Source organism: Alligator sinensis, unplaced genomic scaffold (assembly GCF_000455745.1).
Source record: "Alligator sinensis unplaced genomic scaffold, ASM45574v1 scaffold81_2, whole genome shotgun sequence".
In the NCBI taxonomy this organism is placed as follows: Eukaryota; Metazoa; Chordata; order Crocodylia; family Alligatoridae; genus Alligator; species Alligator sinensis.
In genome coordinates this window covers 52321-68462 of record NW_005842912.1, presented here as the reverse complement: position 1 = coordinate 68462, position 16142 = coordinate 52321, and the positions used below count along the sequence as shown (strand labels likewise).

General features: G+C 41.8%; 1 protein-coding gene across 1 annotated transcript in view; it reads left to right on the top strand.

The window, feature by feature from the left end:
- LOC102367906 (fibulin-2) overlaps positions 1–15778 on the top strand; it is a 179829-nt gene extending 164051 nt beyond the window's left edge. The window contains 4 exon segments of the mRNA XM_025192321.1: positions 1200–1316; positions 2690–2818; positions 9757–9880; positions 11082–15778. Of these exon segments, the coding sequence (XP_025048106.1) occupies positions 1200–1316; positions 2690–2818; positions 9757–9880; positions 11082–11439 (728 nt within the window). The 3' untranslated portion in view covers positions 11440–15778.
- The last annotated feature ends 364 nt before the right edge of the window (positions 15779–16142 follow it).

Genomic DNA, 16142 nt, shown 5'->3' with positions numbered 1-16142 from the left:
GGGGTGGGGGTGAGGAGGGGGGGGGGGGGGGGGGGGTAATCCCCTGGGAGTTCTCTGTGCCACACCTGCTTAGGGTGCAACAGCACAATATGAATGCCCCAGAAATTCCCCCTGCAGGGGGATTCCTGCCACATGCAGGATCATGCCCCTTAAGCTCCAGGAGCACCTGCCCAGAACAGCTCTGGGCTGTCCATACTCTCGTGCCATAAAGCAAAGGAGTCTGAAGCAAAAATAAAAACAGCACAAATGTATACCCTGTATTGTTGCAGCCACAATATTGGGCATTTGCAGGGCAACAAGGAGCACAAATGTCTGTTTGGCTTTTGTGCTGCTATAATACATTTTATGGAAGCACAACGAGTGATGTCTGTTTCCAGCCTAAGAGCTGCTCCTAGACTGAGTGGGAACATCTCCAGTAGGTGCATCAGAGTGGATACATCTCGCATGTTATATTATGTGGACACATCTAAGAAAAATCCAGAGAAAAACTCCTGATCTACTTGTCTTCTCTTGCTAGGCAAGTGGATATGAATAGCCACACTTACCTTACAGAGGATATTACAGTTAATATTAGAGCTAGTTGAAATTTTTCATTGTAAAGGCTTTTCTTTCATGTAAGATGTCTTTCAGTGAAACAAAAATTTTCTCAGAAATGTTTGTATCACTTGAAACGTTCTAAGTTGAATGTATGAAATGAATAACTTCAAACTGAAACAAAAAAACTGATGTTATTCTTTAGTTCTGACAAACATTGTCTCATTTTAGTTTTTTCACAATGTTTCAGAAGCAAGTCAAATGGAGCAAAGCTGAGGAAGGGGGACAAAAGGCTGAAAAAATCTTTTATTTTTAGATTCAAATCAAACAGATAATATGATAGTGGTAGAAACTAAAACATTCATTTTGTGCATGAAATGAAAATTATGGTTGTCTGAGTTTTTTTTCTAGAAACAAATTTCTTTTTCCCATCATTTCTGATCTAACTAGTTAACTGTGTAATTATAGAAGCGGCATAAATCATTATACTGCCAACAAGTATGCCTACCAGTAGCTGGCAGAAACTTTACCTGTGGGCAGATTATTCTAGAATTTTCTGCTGTCTCCCAAAGGGTCTGGTCTTAGCTTTTGTCAGAGGCAGGGTACAGTGGTAGATAGTGCTCTGATTCTTTGTGGTAATACCTCTGTTTTATTTTTGGATACAGATGTGAATGAATGTGATAACAAACCATGCAGTCAAGAATGTGCCAATGTCTATGGTTCCTATCAGTGTTACTGTAGGCAAGGGTATCAGTTAGCAGAAGATGGCCATGCTTGTAAAGGTAAGAGGATATTCATGTGGTTTGATACTTTTGGATAATGTAACTATTTTTGGGCTGCAAGTAGTGCCTAAGGATAGTTCTGAGTTATGCCCTGCTGCAGAGCTACAGAGGGCTAGTCCAGCATCTAGCATTTATTGGAGTAGAAGAGTGGTGCTCATCCTTTTTGACTGGTGGGCTGGATGGACAATACCTGTTCCCTCTGTGAGTCAGATCCAGTCACATAGAGCAGAGAGAGGGGACAGCCCAGCCCTGATCCAGCTGCATGATGAAAGGGGGCTTGAGCTGGCCCCACTGGGGGAGGGAGTGGGGAAGGCATGTGACCCAGCCCCTGTGGAGAGAAGGGGGCATGGCCTGGACTCACAGGCTGGGGGTGGAGAGGGAGTGTAACCCAACTTGGAACCAGCCACATGGGGGAAGGGGCATAGCCCAGCCCTGTGGGAGGAAGGGGGCCTGTCTTAGACCCAGCCTGGCCGGGCAGAGAGAAGGGGGCTTGGCCTGGCCTCAGGAGGGGGAAGGGGGAAGCCTATGCCCACAGTTGGGCCATGGAGGGGGCAGGTTGTGGCCCAGTTCAGACCTGCCCCATGGCAGTGTGAAGAAGTAGCAATACTGCCACTGCTCCCTCACCCCCAAATTCCCAAACTGTGGGGAGTGCCATGGGCTATATTTCAAGGCTTCACAGGCTGCATTCACCTGCAGGCCAGAAGTTTAGCACCCCTGGAATAGAACAATGCACTGCCCAGGCCTCCTTTGCTAGAGCTAGAGGAACATGGAGGCAGCCAAAGGACTAGTGAGATATTCCCTCACAGTGTATGTATGAATGAATAAGAACAGAATAGTTTCAAGCAGTCTAACTAAAATACCCTTCACTTACCTGAACAACAGAAAACAGAATGGGAGTGTTTTTTCTCGGCTTTTGATTTTTGTTTGGTTATCCTAACATCTATGTAGCAAACACCTGACAAACATGGGAGAGAAGCTCTCTCTTTGTTTTTTCAAATAAAAAGTTCCCATAAAAGTCCTAGAAGAATCCTGAATTTGGAAAGCTACAGGGGATCAAACTACAAACTCAGTTGTGTACTAGTTTATTGCTTTTCTCTATTATTTCTAACTTGTCAGATGCTGATTTTCAAACAAGAATAGTGGGGACAAGACCATAGTATTAAATACCTTAGAAAACATTATGAAATGTCCTAAAGCAAGGTCAGACTTTCACATTGGCCTTCTTACTAAAGATCTTGTTTCTGATGAGACCATGCATGACATCTGACACCACCTGCGACAAAGCCATAAATGTCCTTATTTTTTACTCTCCTCATTTAAATTTGTCATTTTTATTGTGTGTAATTATTACATTTGTAATTATTCAATTCCAGATATTGATGAGTGCACACAAAGTGCAGGTATCCTTTGTACTTTCCGCTGTGTGAACGTTCCTGGTAGTTACCAGTGCGCCTGCCCTGAGCAAGGATATACAATGGCAGCAAATGGAAGAACCTGTCGAGGTAGGAATGAGGTGCAAGAACTGGAAAGATGTTACATTTATCTAGTCACTCCCATTTGATACCATGATAATCATTAAGAAATCAACTTTTGGCAATAATTTCTACATATCAATATCAGAAGGCGTCAGTTTTCCCTTTACATAGAACAAAAATACAACTGTGGCAACTACAATATCACTGTGTATGCACCCAGGCAAACATTTTCATATTCAAGTGTCTAAAGCAGGGGTGGACAAAATACAGCAGGTTTGGGTGCGGGTGGCAGCCCGCACCATGGCCCCTGCAGCTAGTCTTGCCTGGCATGCAGCAGAATTGGGGTGGCATGATACTTGGACTCAGCTTCCCCACAGTGGTGGCTCCTTCTGGCTGTCACTGCCAATGTCATTGCCACTGCTGGACCTGGCCCTGCGTCCTGGACCATCCACCCCACACCCACTGCTGAGGGCACTGGACAGAGTAGGTAGGTGGGCAGGGTCTCCATGGAGAATGGATTGGGACCTCCGTGGAGGTCAAGCCCGACTGGGTGGATGGAATGTGGCTGTGAGTGGGCAGGGAATGGCATCTGGGAGCAGGACAGGCAGCTGGAGCCATGGCCCAGGCTGGATCCAGGTTTACAGGGTGGTGACAGTGCAGGACTGGGGCCTGGGGCAGAACCATGATGTGGGGAGCGGATTGTGGCTCTGCCCTGGGTCCCCACCACATGATCCCAGCCTTGATCACCTGTCCTGCTCCCAGATGCTACTCCCCACTCACCCGTGCCCCATCCTATCCACCCACTTGAGCTCACCCTGCCCGTGGGAGTCCTAGGCCATGGCCCATGGAGACCCCACCCTCCTGTTCCGTCTGGTGCCCCCAGTGCTGGGTGCAGGTGGACGGGCCTAATAGGATCTATTACGCCCTCCAACTCTCAACACACCAGGTCAGCACCACCCCCCTGCTACACTAGGCCAAGTCAATACTGCCCCCACCCTCAGCCTGCAACAACTCACCAGAACTCTCTAAGTTGCTTTCCAGCCCAAATAATTGCCCAGCCTTTGTCTAAAGTTACATCCCTGGGGAAAATTCATACCTCAGGAAATCTCTTCAGTGCAAGTTGCAGGAGTTCAACACCCTTGAATTACAACTACAAATTTAGGTAATGGGTGCACATGCAATATTCCATGAGTTACAGAAGTTTTTTTACCCTATGTCAGGTGCTTCACAATAACTGTGTGTGTGTGAACACTCTTACCCTGTGGTAAATGAGAGCTAATTAAGCTCATTAAGGGATAAGTTATTACATCCTAGCCCTCATTTGCCAAAGGGTAAGAGCATGCATCCAAGTAGTTACCACAGACCAGCTTGACATGTGGTAATGCCCTACTGTCCTTTACATCACAGTAACTTGTTTGTACCCTCATGCTTTGTTGGGCACCTGACTTTAAGGCCTCCAGGCTTGAAAGTACTGGCTCAAGTGAACATTAAGGGAATTAAACTTTCCCTCAAAATCACAGAAATGTACTTTGGGGAACTATGTGTTCATCTGGTGTGCAGCTGTTCCTACTTGAAATGAAATAAAAAAGCTGCATTTTCAAAGGATGCATTAACTGTGTAATGATGATTATGAAGATCTGATTATGTTTATGCACATTAATGTAGTCAGTTACACTCACTGGTTGCATCTACACGGGACACTGACTGTGCAGGCGTGGCTGTGCAGTCATTTAGTACTTGTATAAACAAGTACTAAATGACTGCGCAGTAACCTGAGCAACTGTGCAGTAGCACCAACGAAAGACTTTTTCGTGACACTAACTGCACAGTAGCACCGTGTCACAGGTTCTATCGTGTGATGCTTACTTGGCAGTAGTCTTGGGCTACTGCGCAGTCAGTGTCTTGTGTAGATGCGGCCACTGTCAGGTATTTACTGACATCCTAACATCTTCCCATACTGCTTAGTCCCACATCGCTCAGGCTGTAATATTTCTCCTCAGCATAAATCAGGTATAACGTCACTGAAGCCAGTGGAGTTATGGTGTACAATCCTGCATGAGCTGAGAATCATGGTCTTGTGTGTGTACTTTATATGGCAGTCAGAGTAAAACATTGTCTTGTTCTCATACAGTGGATTTGTAGCTTTACAAGTCCTTCATACACTTCTGTTATGCACTGACCTTGTGAGATGCTGCTCTTTGTGCAATAACTATCATTTTTCCAATGTCTGGATTTGAACTGATGATCTCCTCCAAAGACTGAGTCACTGCATCTTAGGCTGACAAGCCAGGGTCTCTGTAGGCAGGAGTGACAGTAGGCCTGTACCCTGTATGAATCAAGCCTAGAGGAGGATGTCCAGTGGGCTGCATTTGCCTTGTTTCCATCATCTTAGGAAGTGCATTGTATGTCATCTTAAACTACATAAAGGGAGCCTTGTGTTGTGCAGAAATAGTTGTACTGAACAGGCTATGCAGGAACACGTGAAAAGTGAAGTTTTCACAAGTCTGTGCAGTCTTTCTATTTTCATCCATACAACTGTTTATCATGATTTGAATATGCAAAACTACCAGGTATCACCTACTACATGAATGTAAACTGGCACTTAGCCATGCATGAATATGTGCCCCTTGTTCTGCATGGATGCCCGTATGACTTCAGCATGTGCAAACCTAGACATTGAATAAAGCCAGATGTGTGTGCACACAGTTTTCAAGCCTATATGGAAACCTTTTTGAAAATGATCATGAGCATTTCATTTGCAAACAATCTGAATTGGTATAAATTGGTCCAAATTCAAAGAAGTTGGATCAATTTATACCAGCTGGGGATCTGTTCTTAAATGTGCTTCCTGTACCCTATCCTTATGGTAAAAGCCACTAATGGCACTTCTTTCATACCATTTCTTTCATGGCATTTTTCACAGCACTGTGAACTCAAACAGATCACTTACAGCTTGTCCAGTAGCTTCTCAGCATATGGATTCTTTTTACGTTTCCCACCAGAGCCAAGCTAGTGATGTGAATTTTTTGATGTCATTAGTTACAATATGTTAAAAAAACCTTTTTCATCTGGTGGAAGTTTTGAGAAATAGAAAGGGGCCTAATTTATTTAATTCTCTCGTACTTCCCATTGCGTATCTCTTTTTGTTGGGCTTTTAAACCCGGCAGTAGGGCTGTGCGAAATTTTTCCGGGTGTTTCATTTTGAAGCTGTTTCGACATGCTTCGAGCTTGAAACAGTGAAATCGAAATGAAGCAGAAGGCTTTGAAACAACTTCAAAATTAAACAAGGGCACTCGAAACGTTTCAGAATGTTTCAAGTTTTGAAGCTGGGCTTATTTGACTTCAGTGCTGGTCCCAGGCAGCAGCATCAGCCTCCTCTCATCTGGCGCGCAAATCCAGGGGCCACACCCCCAGGAGGGCTGCGGGGCTGTGCTGGACTCCCCGCCCAGCACCGGGGATGATTGATGCTGCTGCCAGTCCCAGGCATCAGAGGCAGCCTCCTGCTATCCGGCACACAGATCCTGGGGCTTGCACCCTTGAGAGGAGTCCAGCACAACCCCACAGCCCTCCCGTGGGTGCAGGCCCCCAGATCTGTGCACTGGATGAGAGGAGGCTGCCACTGCCGGCAGGGGTCAGGGGTTGTGATTTGAACAGTTTGAGGTGCAGTTTCCCAGAAACATCTGCACTTATCTCCTTCAAACTTGGTAGGCTTCATGCCCTCAGAAGGAGCTACTATCCCTGCAATTTGCATCTGAATCAGGCAAAAATTGACAAAGTTTTAGACATTTTCATGATTCCCCATTATAGCGTTTGGGCAAAATGTCGAAACAGTTTTGACTAAACGAAATGGAATAGTGCTTCAAATTGGAACAATTAAACGAAACACTCACCCTTCGAAACGGCGAAACAAAAGTCAAAACGAAACAGTGCTTTTTCACATAGCCCTACCAGACAGTGCTTCATGCAAGATCAGTTCTTCATCCCAGAGGCTGGTGGGGAACAAAAGGCTACAGTTTTCCTTTAAGAGTCAGTTTCCTCTGTAACAACTGGCAGAATTGCACAGCACTCCACAGTCCACGTGGTTTGTCTGTTAACATTTATTTCATTTTAAAACCTCTGTGTGTTGTCTAGACATTTCGGAGTACGCAATGTGACTTCAGAATCTTTGCCAGTATTTTCTGCTCAAGTTGGACTCTTGTTATTGCATCTGGTTTTCCAGTGTGTTCAGTATCAGAGTTGAGTCTTTTGAAATTTTATTATTTAAGTAACCCTGCTTCTGCCCTAGGACATTAAGCATCTTGCAGTTTGCTTTTCTTTACAAATCTATGCTGCCTTCTACGATTTTTGTCATTAGTGGAAGACATTTATATTCAGGTTAAATGTTTATGATCTAATTGTCTTGTTTTAAACTGTTGTTCATAAGTTCCCATTATTTAAAATATATTTAGAGGCAGTTCCTCATGGTGTCTTCACATTCATCCATGCATAGAGTTATTCAGGAACAGATATTCTGCTTTTTCTTTGGATTGAGGTAGTGTGAAGTTATGTTCATGTGTAGACAAGTTCTTAGACTGAAATCATTTTCCCTTTTCCCTCTTAAAAGTTAAGGAAAAGGGCCTGTTTGGTGGAAATACAGCCAAGTTATACTGTACTTGGGCTTGTCTGTACTTCAAATTTGATGTGGATTGAGGTTGGTTGTTAATTTAAGATGAGTCTTGAAATTACTGCTATTGAATTGTTTTGTTCTGCTTCCTTTCTTCCTAGTTTACAATATAGTTTGCATCTTGGATGTACTGACACTTCAGGAGCAAGAGAAAAAAACAACACAAGTAGAGACATTTCTGTCTAGATTTTTGTGACAAAATAAAATATCAAAATAGAAATATGAAGAGTGAGACAGTAGGCTCTTTGGTTCTCCATTGGTTACTAAAACAATCCAGCATTGCACCAGACTTGCTTGCTATGTGGTCAGAGCAATTAGGTTCACAGAAGTTTGTGAAAAAAGACTTGCAAAGTGCAGGGAGACAAGCTAACCCAGACTTAGCAGTCAGTAGCAGACCAGTATTTGATTGCAGGATGGCTGGAGTATATCAAACCATTCTCAATGGGTGGTCAGATGAAAACAATGAAAAGACTGCAGGCTCCTTTACAACAGGGTCCCTGCCCTTCCCTGTGTCTTGTACAATGCCAAGCATGTTGTCAGCTCTTAGGTATAATAAAGCATAATATCTGCAAGCAGGTAAACTAGCTTCTTCCACAATCTATTTTAATACACATTTATATTTTATCAAGCTGTACTACACCATGCCAAACCAGGAGCATAGCAAGCAGTTTCTGTGCCCTTGGTGGCAGTGGCAGCAGTTGCAGATGGGACAACTTTCTTGTGCCCCCTCAGAATCAGTGTCTGAGGCTGGTGCCCCCATTGCCCATCCCTAATTATACTGCTACTCCAAATGGTGAAGCATGTTGTACATGCATGGAGCTTCTCAGGAGTGGATCCAGTGGGGGTGCCCTACTTAATTCCTGGGCCAAAGTTTAAAACCAACTGCCTGGCAGTGGCAGCAGCATTTTTATTCAGGCAGCAACGAGGAAGTAACCTTGCCTTCATTGCTGATTATAATTTATCTGAATTCTTCTAAATTCTTCATTCTACAGGTGTTAATGCCCCTCTCTCCTTTTCAATGGTCTGAATTTTCCACTAATCAAGCTAGCCTTTATTTTGCAATTCTGCTGCTCCTGGCAATGTATCTCCTACTTCTCAGCCCTGAAAAGTGTTTTTTAACTTCATCTAAAAACATTAATTCAGGTGCAGAAACATTAACTCAGATGAACATCAACTCAGGTGTAGAAATAACTTTAAATGATGCACTGTCAAGATACTCAAGAAGGCTAGTTTGTTTTATGAATCTGAAAGAGATGTATATTTAATTATAATGACAACATAACTAAATAAACAATATCTTTTGATCTTTTTTCATAGATTTCATAGACATTAGGGCTGGAAGGGACCTCAGAAGATCAAATCCAGCCCCCTGCCCGAAGGGCAGGAAGTCAGCTGGGGTCATAGGATCCCAGCAAGATGAGCATCCAATTTACTTTTGAAGGTGTTCAACGTAGGTTCTTGAACCACCTTCGACGGCAGGCTGTTCCAGACCTTGGGGGCTCAGACAGTAAAGAAATTCTTCCTTATGTCCAGCCTGAATCTTGCAGTAGTTTGTAACCATTCGACCTCGTCATCCCTTGGGGCGCTCTGGTGAACAAACGTTCCCCCAGATACTGGTGGTCATTCCTGATAAACTTATACGTGGCCATCAGATCACCCCTGAGCCTGCGCTTTTCCAGGCTAAAGAGCCCCAGGGCTCTCAGCCTGTCGTCGTAAGATCTGTTTTCCTGACCTCTGATCATGTGCGTGGCTCTTCTCTGGACTCTCTCAAGTTCTCCACATCCTTTTTGAATTGTGGAGCCCAAAACTGGACGCAGTACTCCAGTACTTTTTACCTAGTTTGTTGTGTTTTGTATATATAATATATGATATAGGAAAGTAATGCACATTCTAGTAAAATTATGTTTGTTTTTGCATCAATCTTAAACTGAATAATATGCCCCTGGGTCCCTAGCATATTAGTAAAGCTTCTAGTTTATTTTTACCTGGAGAAAAATGTATATTGTGTTATAAGTGATGAGGCACCGCACCATCTGTACCTCCCTTTTCAGAATCCTAGATCTGCTCGTGGAGCTACCAGAGACCAACTGACATATAAAATCAGGCACAGTTATTAGGCAAATCACACAGATGCAGGGAGCTAAGACTACAGCCTGCATCCTTCAGATTCAAAAACACTTTCTCGGCCACACAGGCACACACGTACTCTGTCTCTCTTGCTCCTTGCTTGGATTCATGCTTTCATGATTATGTGTATTCTTTTGGATTTGTTGCTGATTTTATCCATGTTTTTCATTACCAGATATTGATGAATGTGCACTAGGAAACCACAACTGCTCATCTGCAGAGTCTTGCTATAATATCCAAGGCAGCTTCCGATGCCTGTTGTTTGAGTGCCCTCCAAATTATAGAAAAGTATCTGACATGTAAGTCTTCTTTTATTTCTGGAGTTAACAGAGCTTCCACACCCTGAATCTGCTGGTTTATTCAAACTGTTTTAGTATATGGTATTTGTAACCTGCCCCTTGGTACTGTGTAGACGGTCCTGCGCTGTCCAGTGAACTTCTGCTGCTTCTGTTTTAGAGCTCTCCACCTTAATAGACACATTCAGTCCAGTCAGAAATCTGTGCCACGTTCCATGGGACTATCAGTAATAGCATAGCAGGATCTCCAGTGCTGGGGCAGCCCAGGGCTTCTCAGTTCCTTGGCAATAGTCATAGCAGGATTCACCAAGTTGCTGACTCCACACCTGGGGAGCTGCCCAAGGTTCTGTGCAGTTCAGGGAGCCTTCAGAATGAACCTACAGTGGGCCAGTCTATGGCCCTCCACTGCTATAATGTAATTGAATCTGGTGTATGTTACCCTGAAAAAATTAAGGGTAAAGCTGTACCAGCACAGGTGTTGTCTGTATGCAGTCTATGCCATGGTAGCTATTCGCTTCCTGCTGCCTAGAGGTGAGGTATACATAGGAAGAAACAGCCTAATATATCCAATACCAACAGAATAGGTGCTCATCCACCCACTCCAGCTCCTGGTTTAAAGTATATCAGTGGACAAACCAATGTAAATTACAGTAGTGCAAGTATGTAGTAAGTTCATTCTCAAGTTGTAGAAAGTCTCAGACACACAAACATGTATTTACTGCTTTCTGGAAATGAAAGAATGGGTCAGCTATTCTAGTGAGAGAACTTGGCTTCCATTCCTATTTTAAGAGTTAAGGTTTAGCTGCCTTGTAAGTATGGCTGCTTGAGATTTTATGAAACACAATCAGAGTCTTGCATAGTCTTCGATGAATCACAGATTCGCTTTCCAAGCACTGCGCTGCACACAGTATGACTTTTGTCTGTCTTTCTGTATACGCTCATTGTGAGGCTTCCAAACAGCACTCTTCATGTCCATAATCTTTGGTTTGCTGTTGTACTCTCACAATTACATCATTTAGAAATGTTTTGTGGGACTTGTAAAAGCAGAATAACCAGCTGTTAATTATACAGCTGAAGTTTGAGGCTCTGCTGTATATCTGTCTAACACATGCCACAGGCTTCTTGTGACTTTGCAGATCATTGAGATGTGGATTTCCTAACTCAGTTACTGTGATACTGAAGATTCTTGTTTCTGTTCTCTCAGGAGGTGTGAACGCATCAATTGTTTTAATTATTTGGATTGTCAAAATACTCCTGTGCGCATCACTTATTACCAGCTGAACTTCCAAACCAATATTGTTGTCCCAGCTCACATTTTCCGTATTGGACCATCACCTGCTTATGCTGGAGACAACATAATCCTAACCATCAACAAAGGAAATGAAGAAGGCTACTTCAGCACTAGAAAGCTTAACTCCTACACAGGCATTGTGTATCTTCAGCGACAAGTGAAAGAACCTAAAGACTTTTTGTTAGATGTTGAAATGAAGCTCTGGCGCCAAGGAACATACACAACTTTTCTTGCCAAAATTTATATATTCATCACAGCTCATGCTTACTGAGGCATGTATTGACATTGAAATTTATTGGTGCTCTGCTCTTTAACCAAAGCTTATTACTGTGGAACTGACATTTAGTGCATCTAGCCTTTATATTATTTTTCTATCATTGCTTCAAACTTTTTTATTGGTTGTATAAATTAACTTAAGTTTTACTGACCTATTTTCTTATGTAATTCTTTAGATGAGTGAAGGAAGGGGTTTAAAGGAAAGTCGTGGGTTGTATACTAGAACCTTCTCTTAGAATTGTCCAGTGAATAAAGTAGGCTTAGTTACATCTAAAAGGTATTGCACTAGAAAGGAAACCAGTTCACTTGGGAGTATCAGTTTGAGCCAGTGACAAGGAAGAGAAAACCTTGAGCAATTTCCTTTTAAGGCATGTTGTATAAACTGGTGGTTTACTTAGCTGGTGACTTCACTGAAACTTCTCTACACTCAAATACTGTAGTGATCAGGGCACTACAAGCATGTGGACAAAACAACTAGCACACATTAGGTTGAAGGCTTATTTTTTTGCCCAAGTATTACAGTGTATTGTCTAGAAATAAATTAATAAAGCAACACCCCACCAACTAACAAAAGTTGATTGCATTATCATGTCTTACTTCAATGGGACTATTCATATGTTTAAAGTTAAATGTCAGCAAGACCAAACTTTAGGTGTGTTTTGTACTAACTCACACTGCAGTTTGTAGTTTGTACTCATCTCTGTAAAAACCCATTTTATTTAGGTAGTTCTAATCACGGATCAGATGTACTATAATTCTTAAAAGAAAAGTCAGAGATGACTCATGTAAGCAACCACCACACCTTATTCAAAAGCATGGGTGTGCAACTAGTTTGCATGTTACAGCATTAAATAAACATAAGGGGAGTGACTTCTGTTTTCCAGGAAAATGACCTCAGTTAAGCTACCTAAATGACACAGGGGAAAATGCTTCTTAAATTGGCAGGTTGTAGTATGCCATTTAGTAACAGCACAACCTAAGTTTCAAACTGGATTTCCTCTTTTTCCATAGGAAACTGGATGAGGTCCAAAGGTGAGGGCCAGATGTGGTAGTATGTAGTATAATCAAAGTATCTGATAGAACTTAGAAATGAGTATCAACATTTTTTAGCCTCAATGCTTTCTGAGCAACTTTGATCCAGGTATAATTTTTCGGCAAAATGTTCATAAGGAAAAATATAACCACAATATATGACTGCTTACTACACTATAGTTTAATAAGTCATTCTCTGTCCTACACTAGATATTTTGACCATTGTGCACTGTATGTAAAAGTAACAGGAACCAAGCTTTATGGCCTTTTCTACAGAAGCAATCAGCAGTTTTATTACCACATTGTAATATATTAACTTTGTTTGTATGAGGGTTTAAAATCATATAAATGCTACCTATGGGGTGACAGGGGAGATGTACTGTATTCATTATATCCCAAGACCAATTTCTAAAATTTCAAATAAGCCATTTTTATTTGGACTTTTACAGATAATAAAATGTAAACTTTTTTGTATCTAACATAAAGTCCATGACTACAGAAAATGAATTATTTTCATTCTCTAGCTGAAAGTTTGGGATATCTGCTAGTTTTATGCATCAAATTTATGCTTGCTACTCTACCAGATTCTTTGTAAAAGTGATCTTCCTCCGCATGACTTCTGTTTTCCATAGTTAATAGCCTTAAGAAATTAGCAGCAAAATGCCAATTAGAAAACACAAGTGTATGCAGTTCATAATTTCAGTTAATGTATATCTCCAGAAATGCAGCAATGAGTTGAAGAGTCTTTCAGATGTATTACAAAGCCTGTGTGTGAAACAGTGATAGCATTCTCCGTGCCCCAGTAGGGCACATCAAGAGTCGCTGAAACCCAAAGTTTTCCATCAGCATTAGAATTTGATTGAACGTAAATGCCATTCAAGCTCTGGCAGCCTTTGCTGTCAGAGAACTAATGGACAAGCGATTTGTTACCAGGAGACCTTCTGCTGACTAAAAACAACCACAGTCAATCATGTTAAGTGTCTGGCAGTTTGCAACACTGACTTCTCATTTTCTAGGACAGGTAATTGATGAAGAACATTCTGGAAAATGTTCTGCATACTATTATATAGAAAAAAAGTGGTGGTTCTAAAAAATGCCTTCATCAGCACAGCATCCTACAGGCATCCAGACAGGAGAGAATGGGAACTTTGCACTACCTGTCAGAGAAATGCAAAGGCCTGTGGAGGATAATTTGACATAAATTTTTTTCCTGGGCAACCTAAACAGCCACTTACCTCATTCTAAAGAAAATATATATATATATTCCCTGTTTGTTTTCAGTAATGGGTGTGGTGTAGGTGAGGTTAATATAGTATTTCACTTTCTCCTTTCTCACATCAGCCCAGTGTTGTAATTGCCTTAAAATGGGCTGATGCCAACCGCAGGTCCTACTGATGTCAACTGCAGGATTTGGGTCTTATTGCCTGATTCAAAGCAATTTCAAGCCAATGGATATATAACAATGCAAATGACAGTCAACACCATAGTGTTTGCAGCTGTCTCTTAAACAGCCACTGGGTGGACTGGGGCCACAGTGTTTGCAGCTGTCCCTTAGTCACTGGATGGGCCGGGGCCCTAGTAACTTTTGAGAACATCTTTAAAAAAGTGTCCATTATAAATCCCATCTTACATCATCTATGTCTAAATAAATTAAACCACTACTGAAATACTTATCTTCTTTCTTTTTCTTCTTTTTTTTAATGAGTTCAGATTTTTAGGTCAGTTGTTTTTTTTTTTTTGTGACAGATATATTGAAATGCATAACAAAGCATTATTCAACTTGATGGAAGTCATGAGAAGATGACAGTTGTTTCAACCCTAATTATCAAAATGCTTTTATAGACTTTGAACATGTGTTTGTGCATGTGTAAACATTTAAACAACTTGGCTAACCATATACTTAATGTATAATAATTGTTTAATATTTACTTGAAAAATATGTCTGGAACTGGTAGGAGGTTGTATAGAATACTGACTAATGAGTATCATTAGAGATTTCTGGCAATTCAAGCATGTTAATTACAACACCTCTGAATTTTTTCCTGACTATCCTAGTCTTTGACACACAATCAGAGCTTTCAACCACCCAAAAGAACTTGTGATAGAGAGATGGATAGAGAGATTGTTCAGAAGTTTACTTATCCCTGTAAGGTTGATATAAAATAGGTAGATACACTTTGTACCTGCTCTAGAGATGTATATCTTTTCCTCTTCCTTTTATAGTAAAAAAAATATATTTTAAAATATGTTGATGTAACCCGGTGGTCAGTGTTTGCCTCCCTTTCTGTTCTGGTTTATAGAAGGAGAGAGTTACCCAGGTAAAAGCCTGGGTCTTTAGCTCTTGCTGTAATAACTTAGGGTGAAATTCTGCCCTCACTGAAATCAATGGAAGTTTTGTCATTTACTTCAGGAGACCAAACTTTTACCCTTCTGCTTTTATCTTTAGATGTTCTCGTTCAATCCCCAGTGTGACAATCAAGATGGGGGTCATCATTCAAAAAACATCCCTTTTTTTTCTCCCCCTCACATCCATTAGTCATGGTGGTTCAAGACAAAAGCTGGTATCAGTTTTGGGTTGTGGCTTGTCCTTTAAAACTCATCCCTGACCCAGTAGTCAGCAAATTTTCAGAGTTGCAAGTTAGCACACCCTTGCTCAGGTCTGATGCAGGCTCACATTTTGATGTGATGGTGGCTTTTACATGCTGCTGCTGCTTCTCACTCTCCAGCAGTGCTGCAGGCAAAGCTCCTTGCTGCCCAGCCCTGGTACAAACGTGGATGAAGCCCCTTGCTGCCAACATGCAGCTAAAGCTCCCCAGCTGCACAGGTTAGATCCATTGCCTTTGCAGGCCCTATGTTGCCAACCCTTGCCCTAACAAAAAGATCTATTACACTGGTACATTTACCTGTTCAGATGAACAGTCTCCCACTAAAAAGAGGCACAAGTGCATCCAATGATACTAAAGTAATTAGCTGGAAGATGCAACAGGCAGCCATAATCAGGGCTGCTTTCAAATGAAGGGGAAACTGCAGTGAAGAGACTGTTGTAGGGGGGAGCAAGGTCTGGAGATCTCCCTTTCTGCTTTAATCTGCTTGCTTTATCACTAGGAAGTATAACAGGGAATCAGAAACTGAAGGAAATTTAGCAGGATCTTGCAAACGTGCATATTTTTAGGTTTGTGCATGGGAGCAATCCCCTTTCAGTTGGACTACTAGTATATCCTCTTCAGTCAGGGTGTTACGTGCTTACTCTGAATCAAGACTTTCATTTTGTCTTTTTAGTGAAATAAAGCTATTTTATTTTCTCCAGTGTATTTCATTGGGAGGCTGTAGTAGTGAATTTAGGACACTAAGTGAGAGACTGTTTTAGAGCCTTTGGGGCTTTACCATATGATTAAACAATAACATCTCCTAACAGTGAGCATGTTTTGCTAAGTTCTATACCAGGACGAACCCCAGGCATTGGAGGTAATTTCTTTCTTTAACAGAATGCTTCTGTCAGATAAACGAGTGCTCTTTCATTTTTGTACTATAATGTCTGGGTGTAGGTATAAGTGTGGTGTGCAGGTTCTCTGTCTTTTGATTTTAGGGAGCAAAGCTGGATAATCCTGTGTTAATTCCTTCAGTGGTTTCCTTACAACTCTCTCTTCCCTGGCAAGGAAGGAGGTT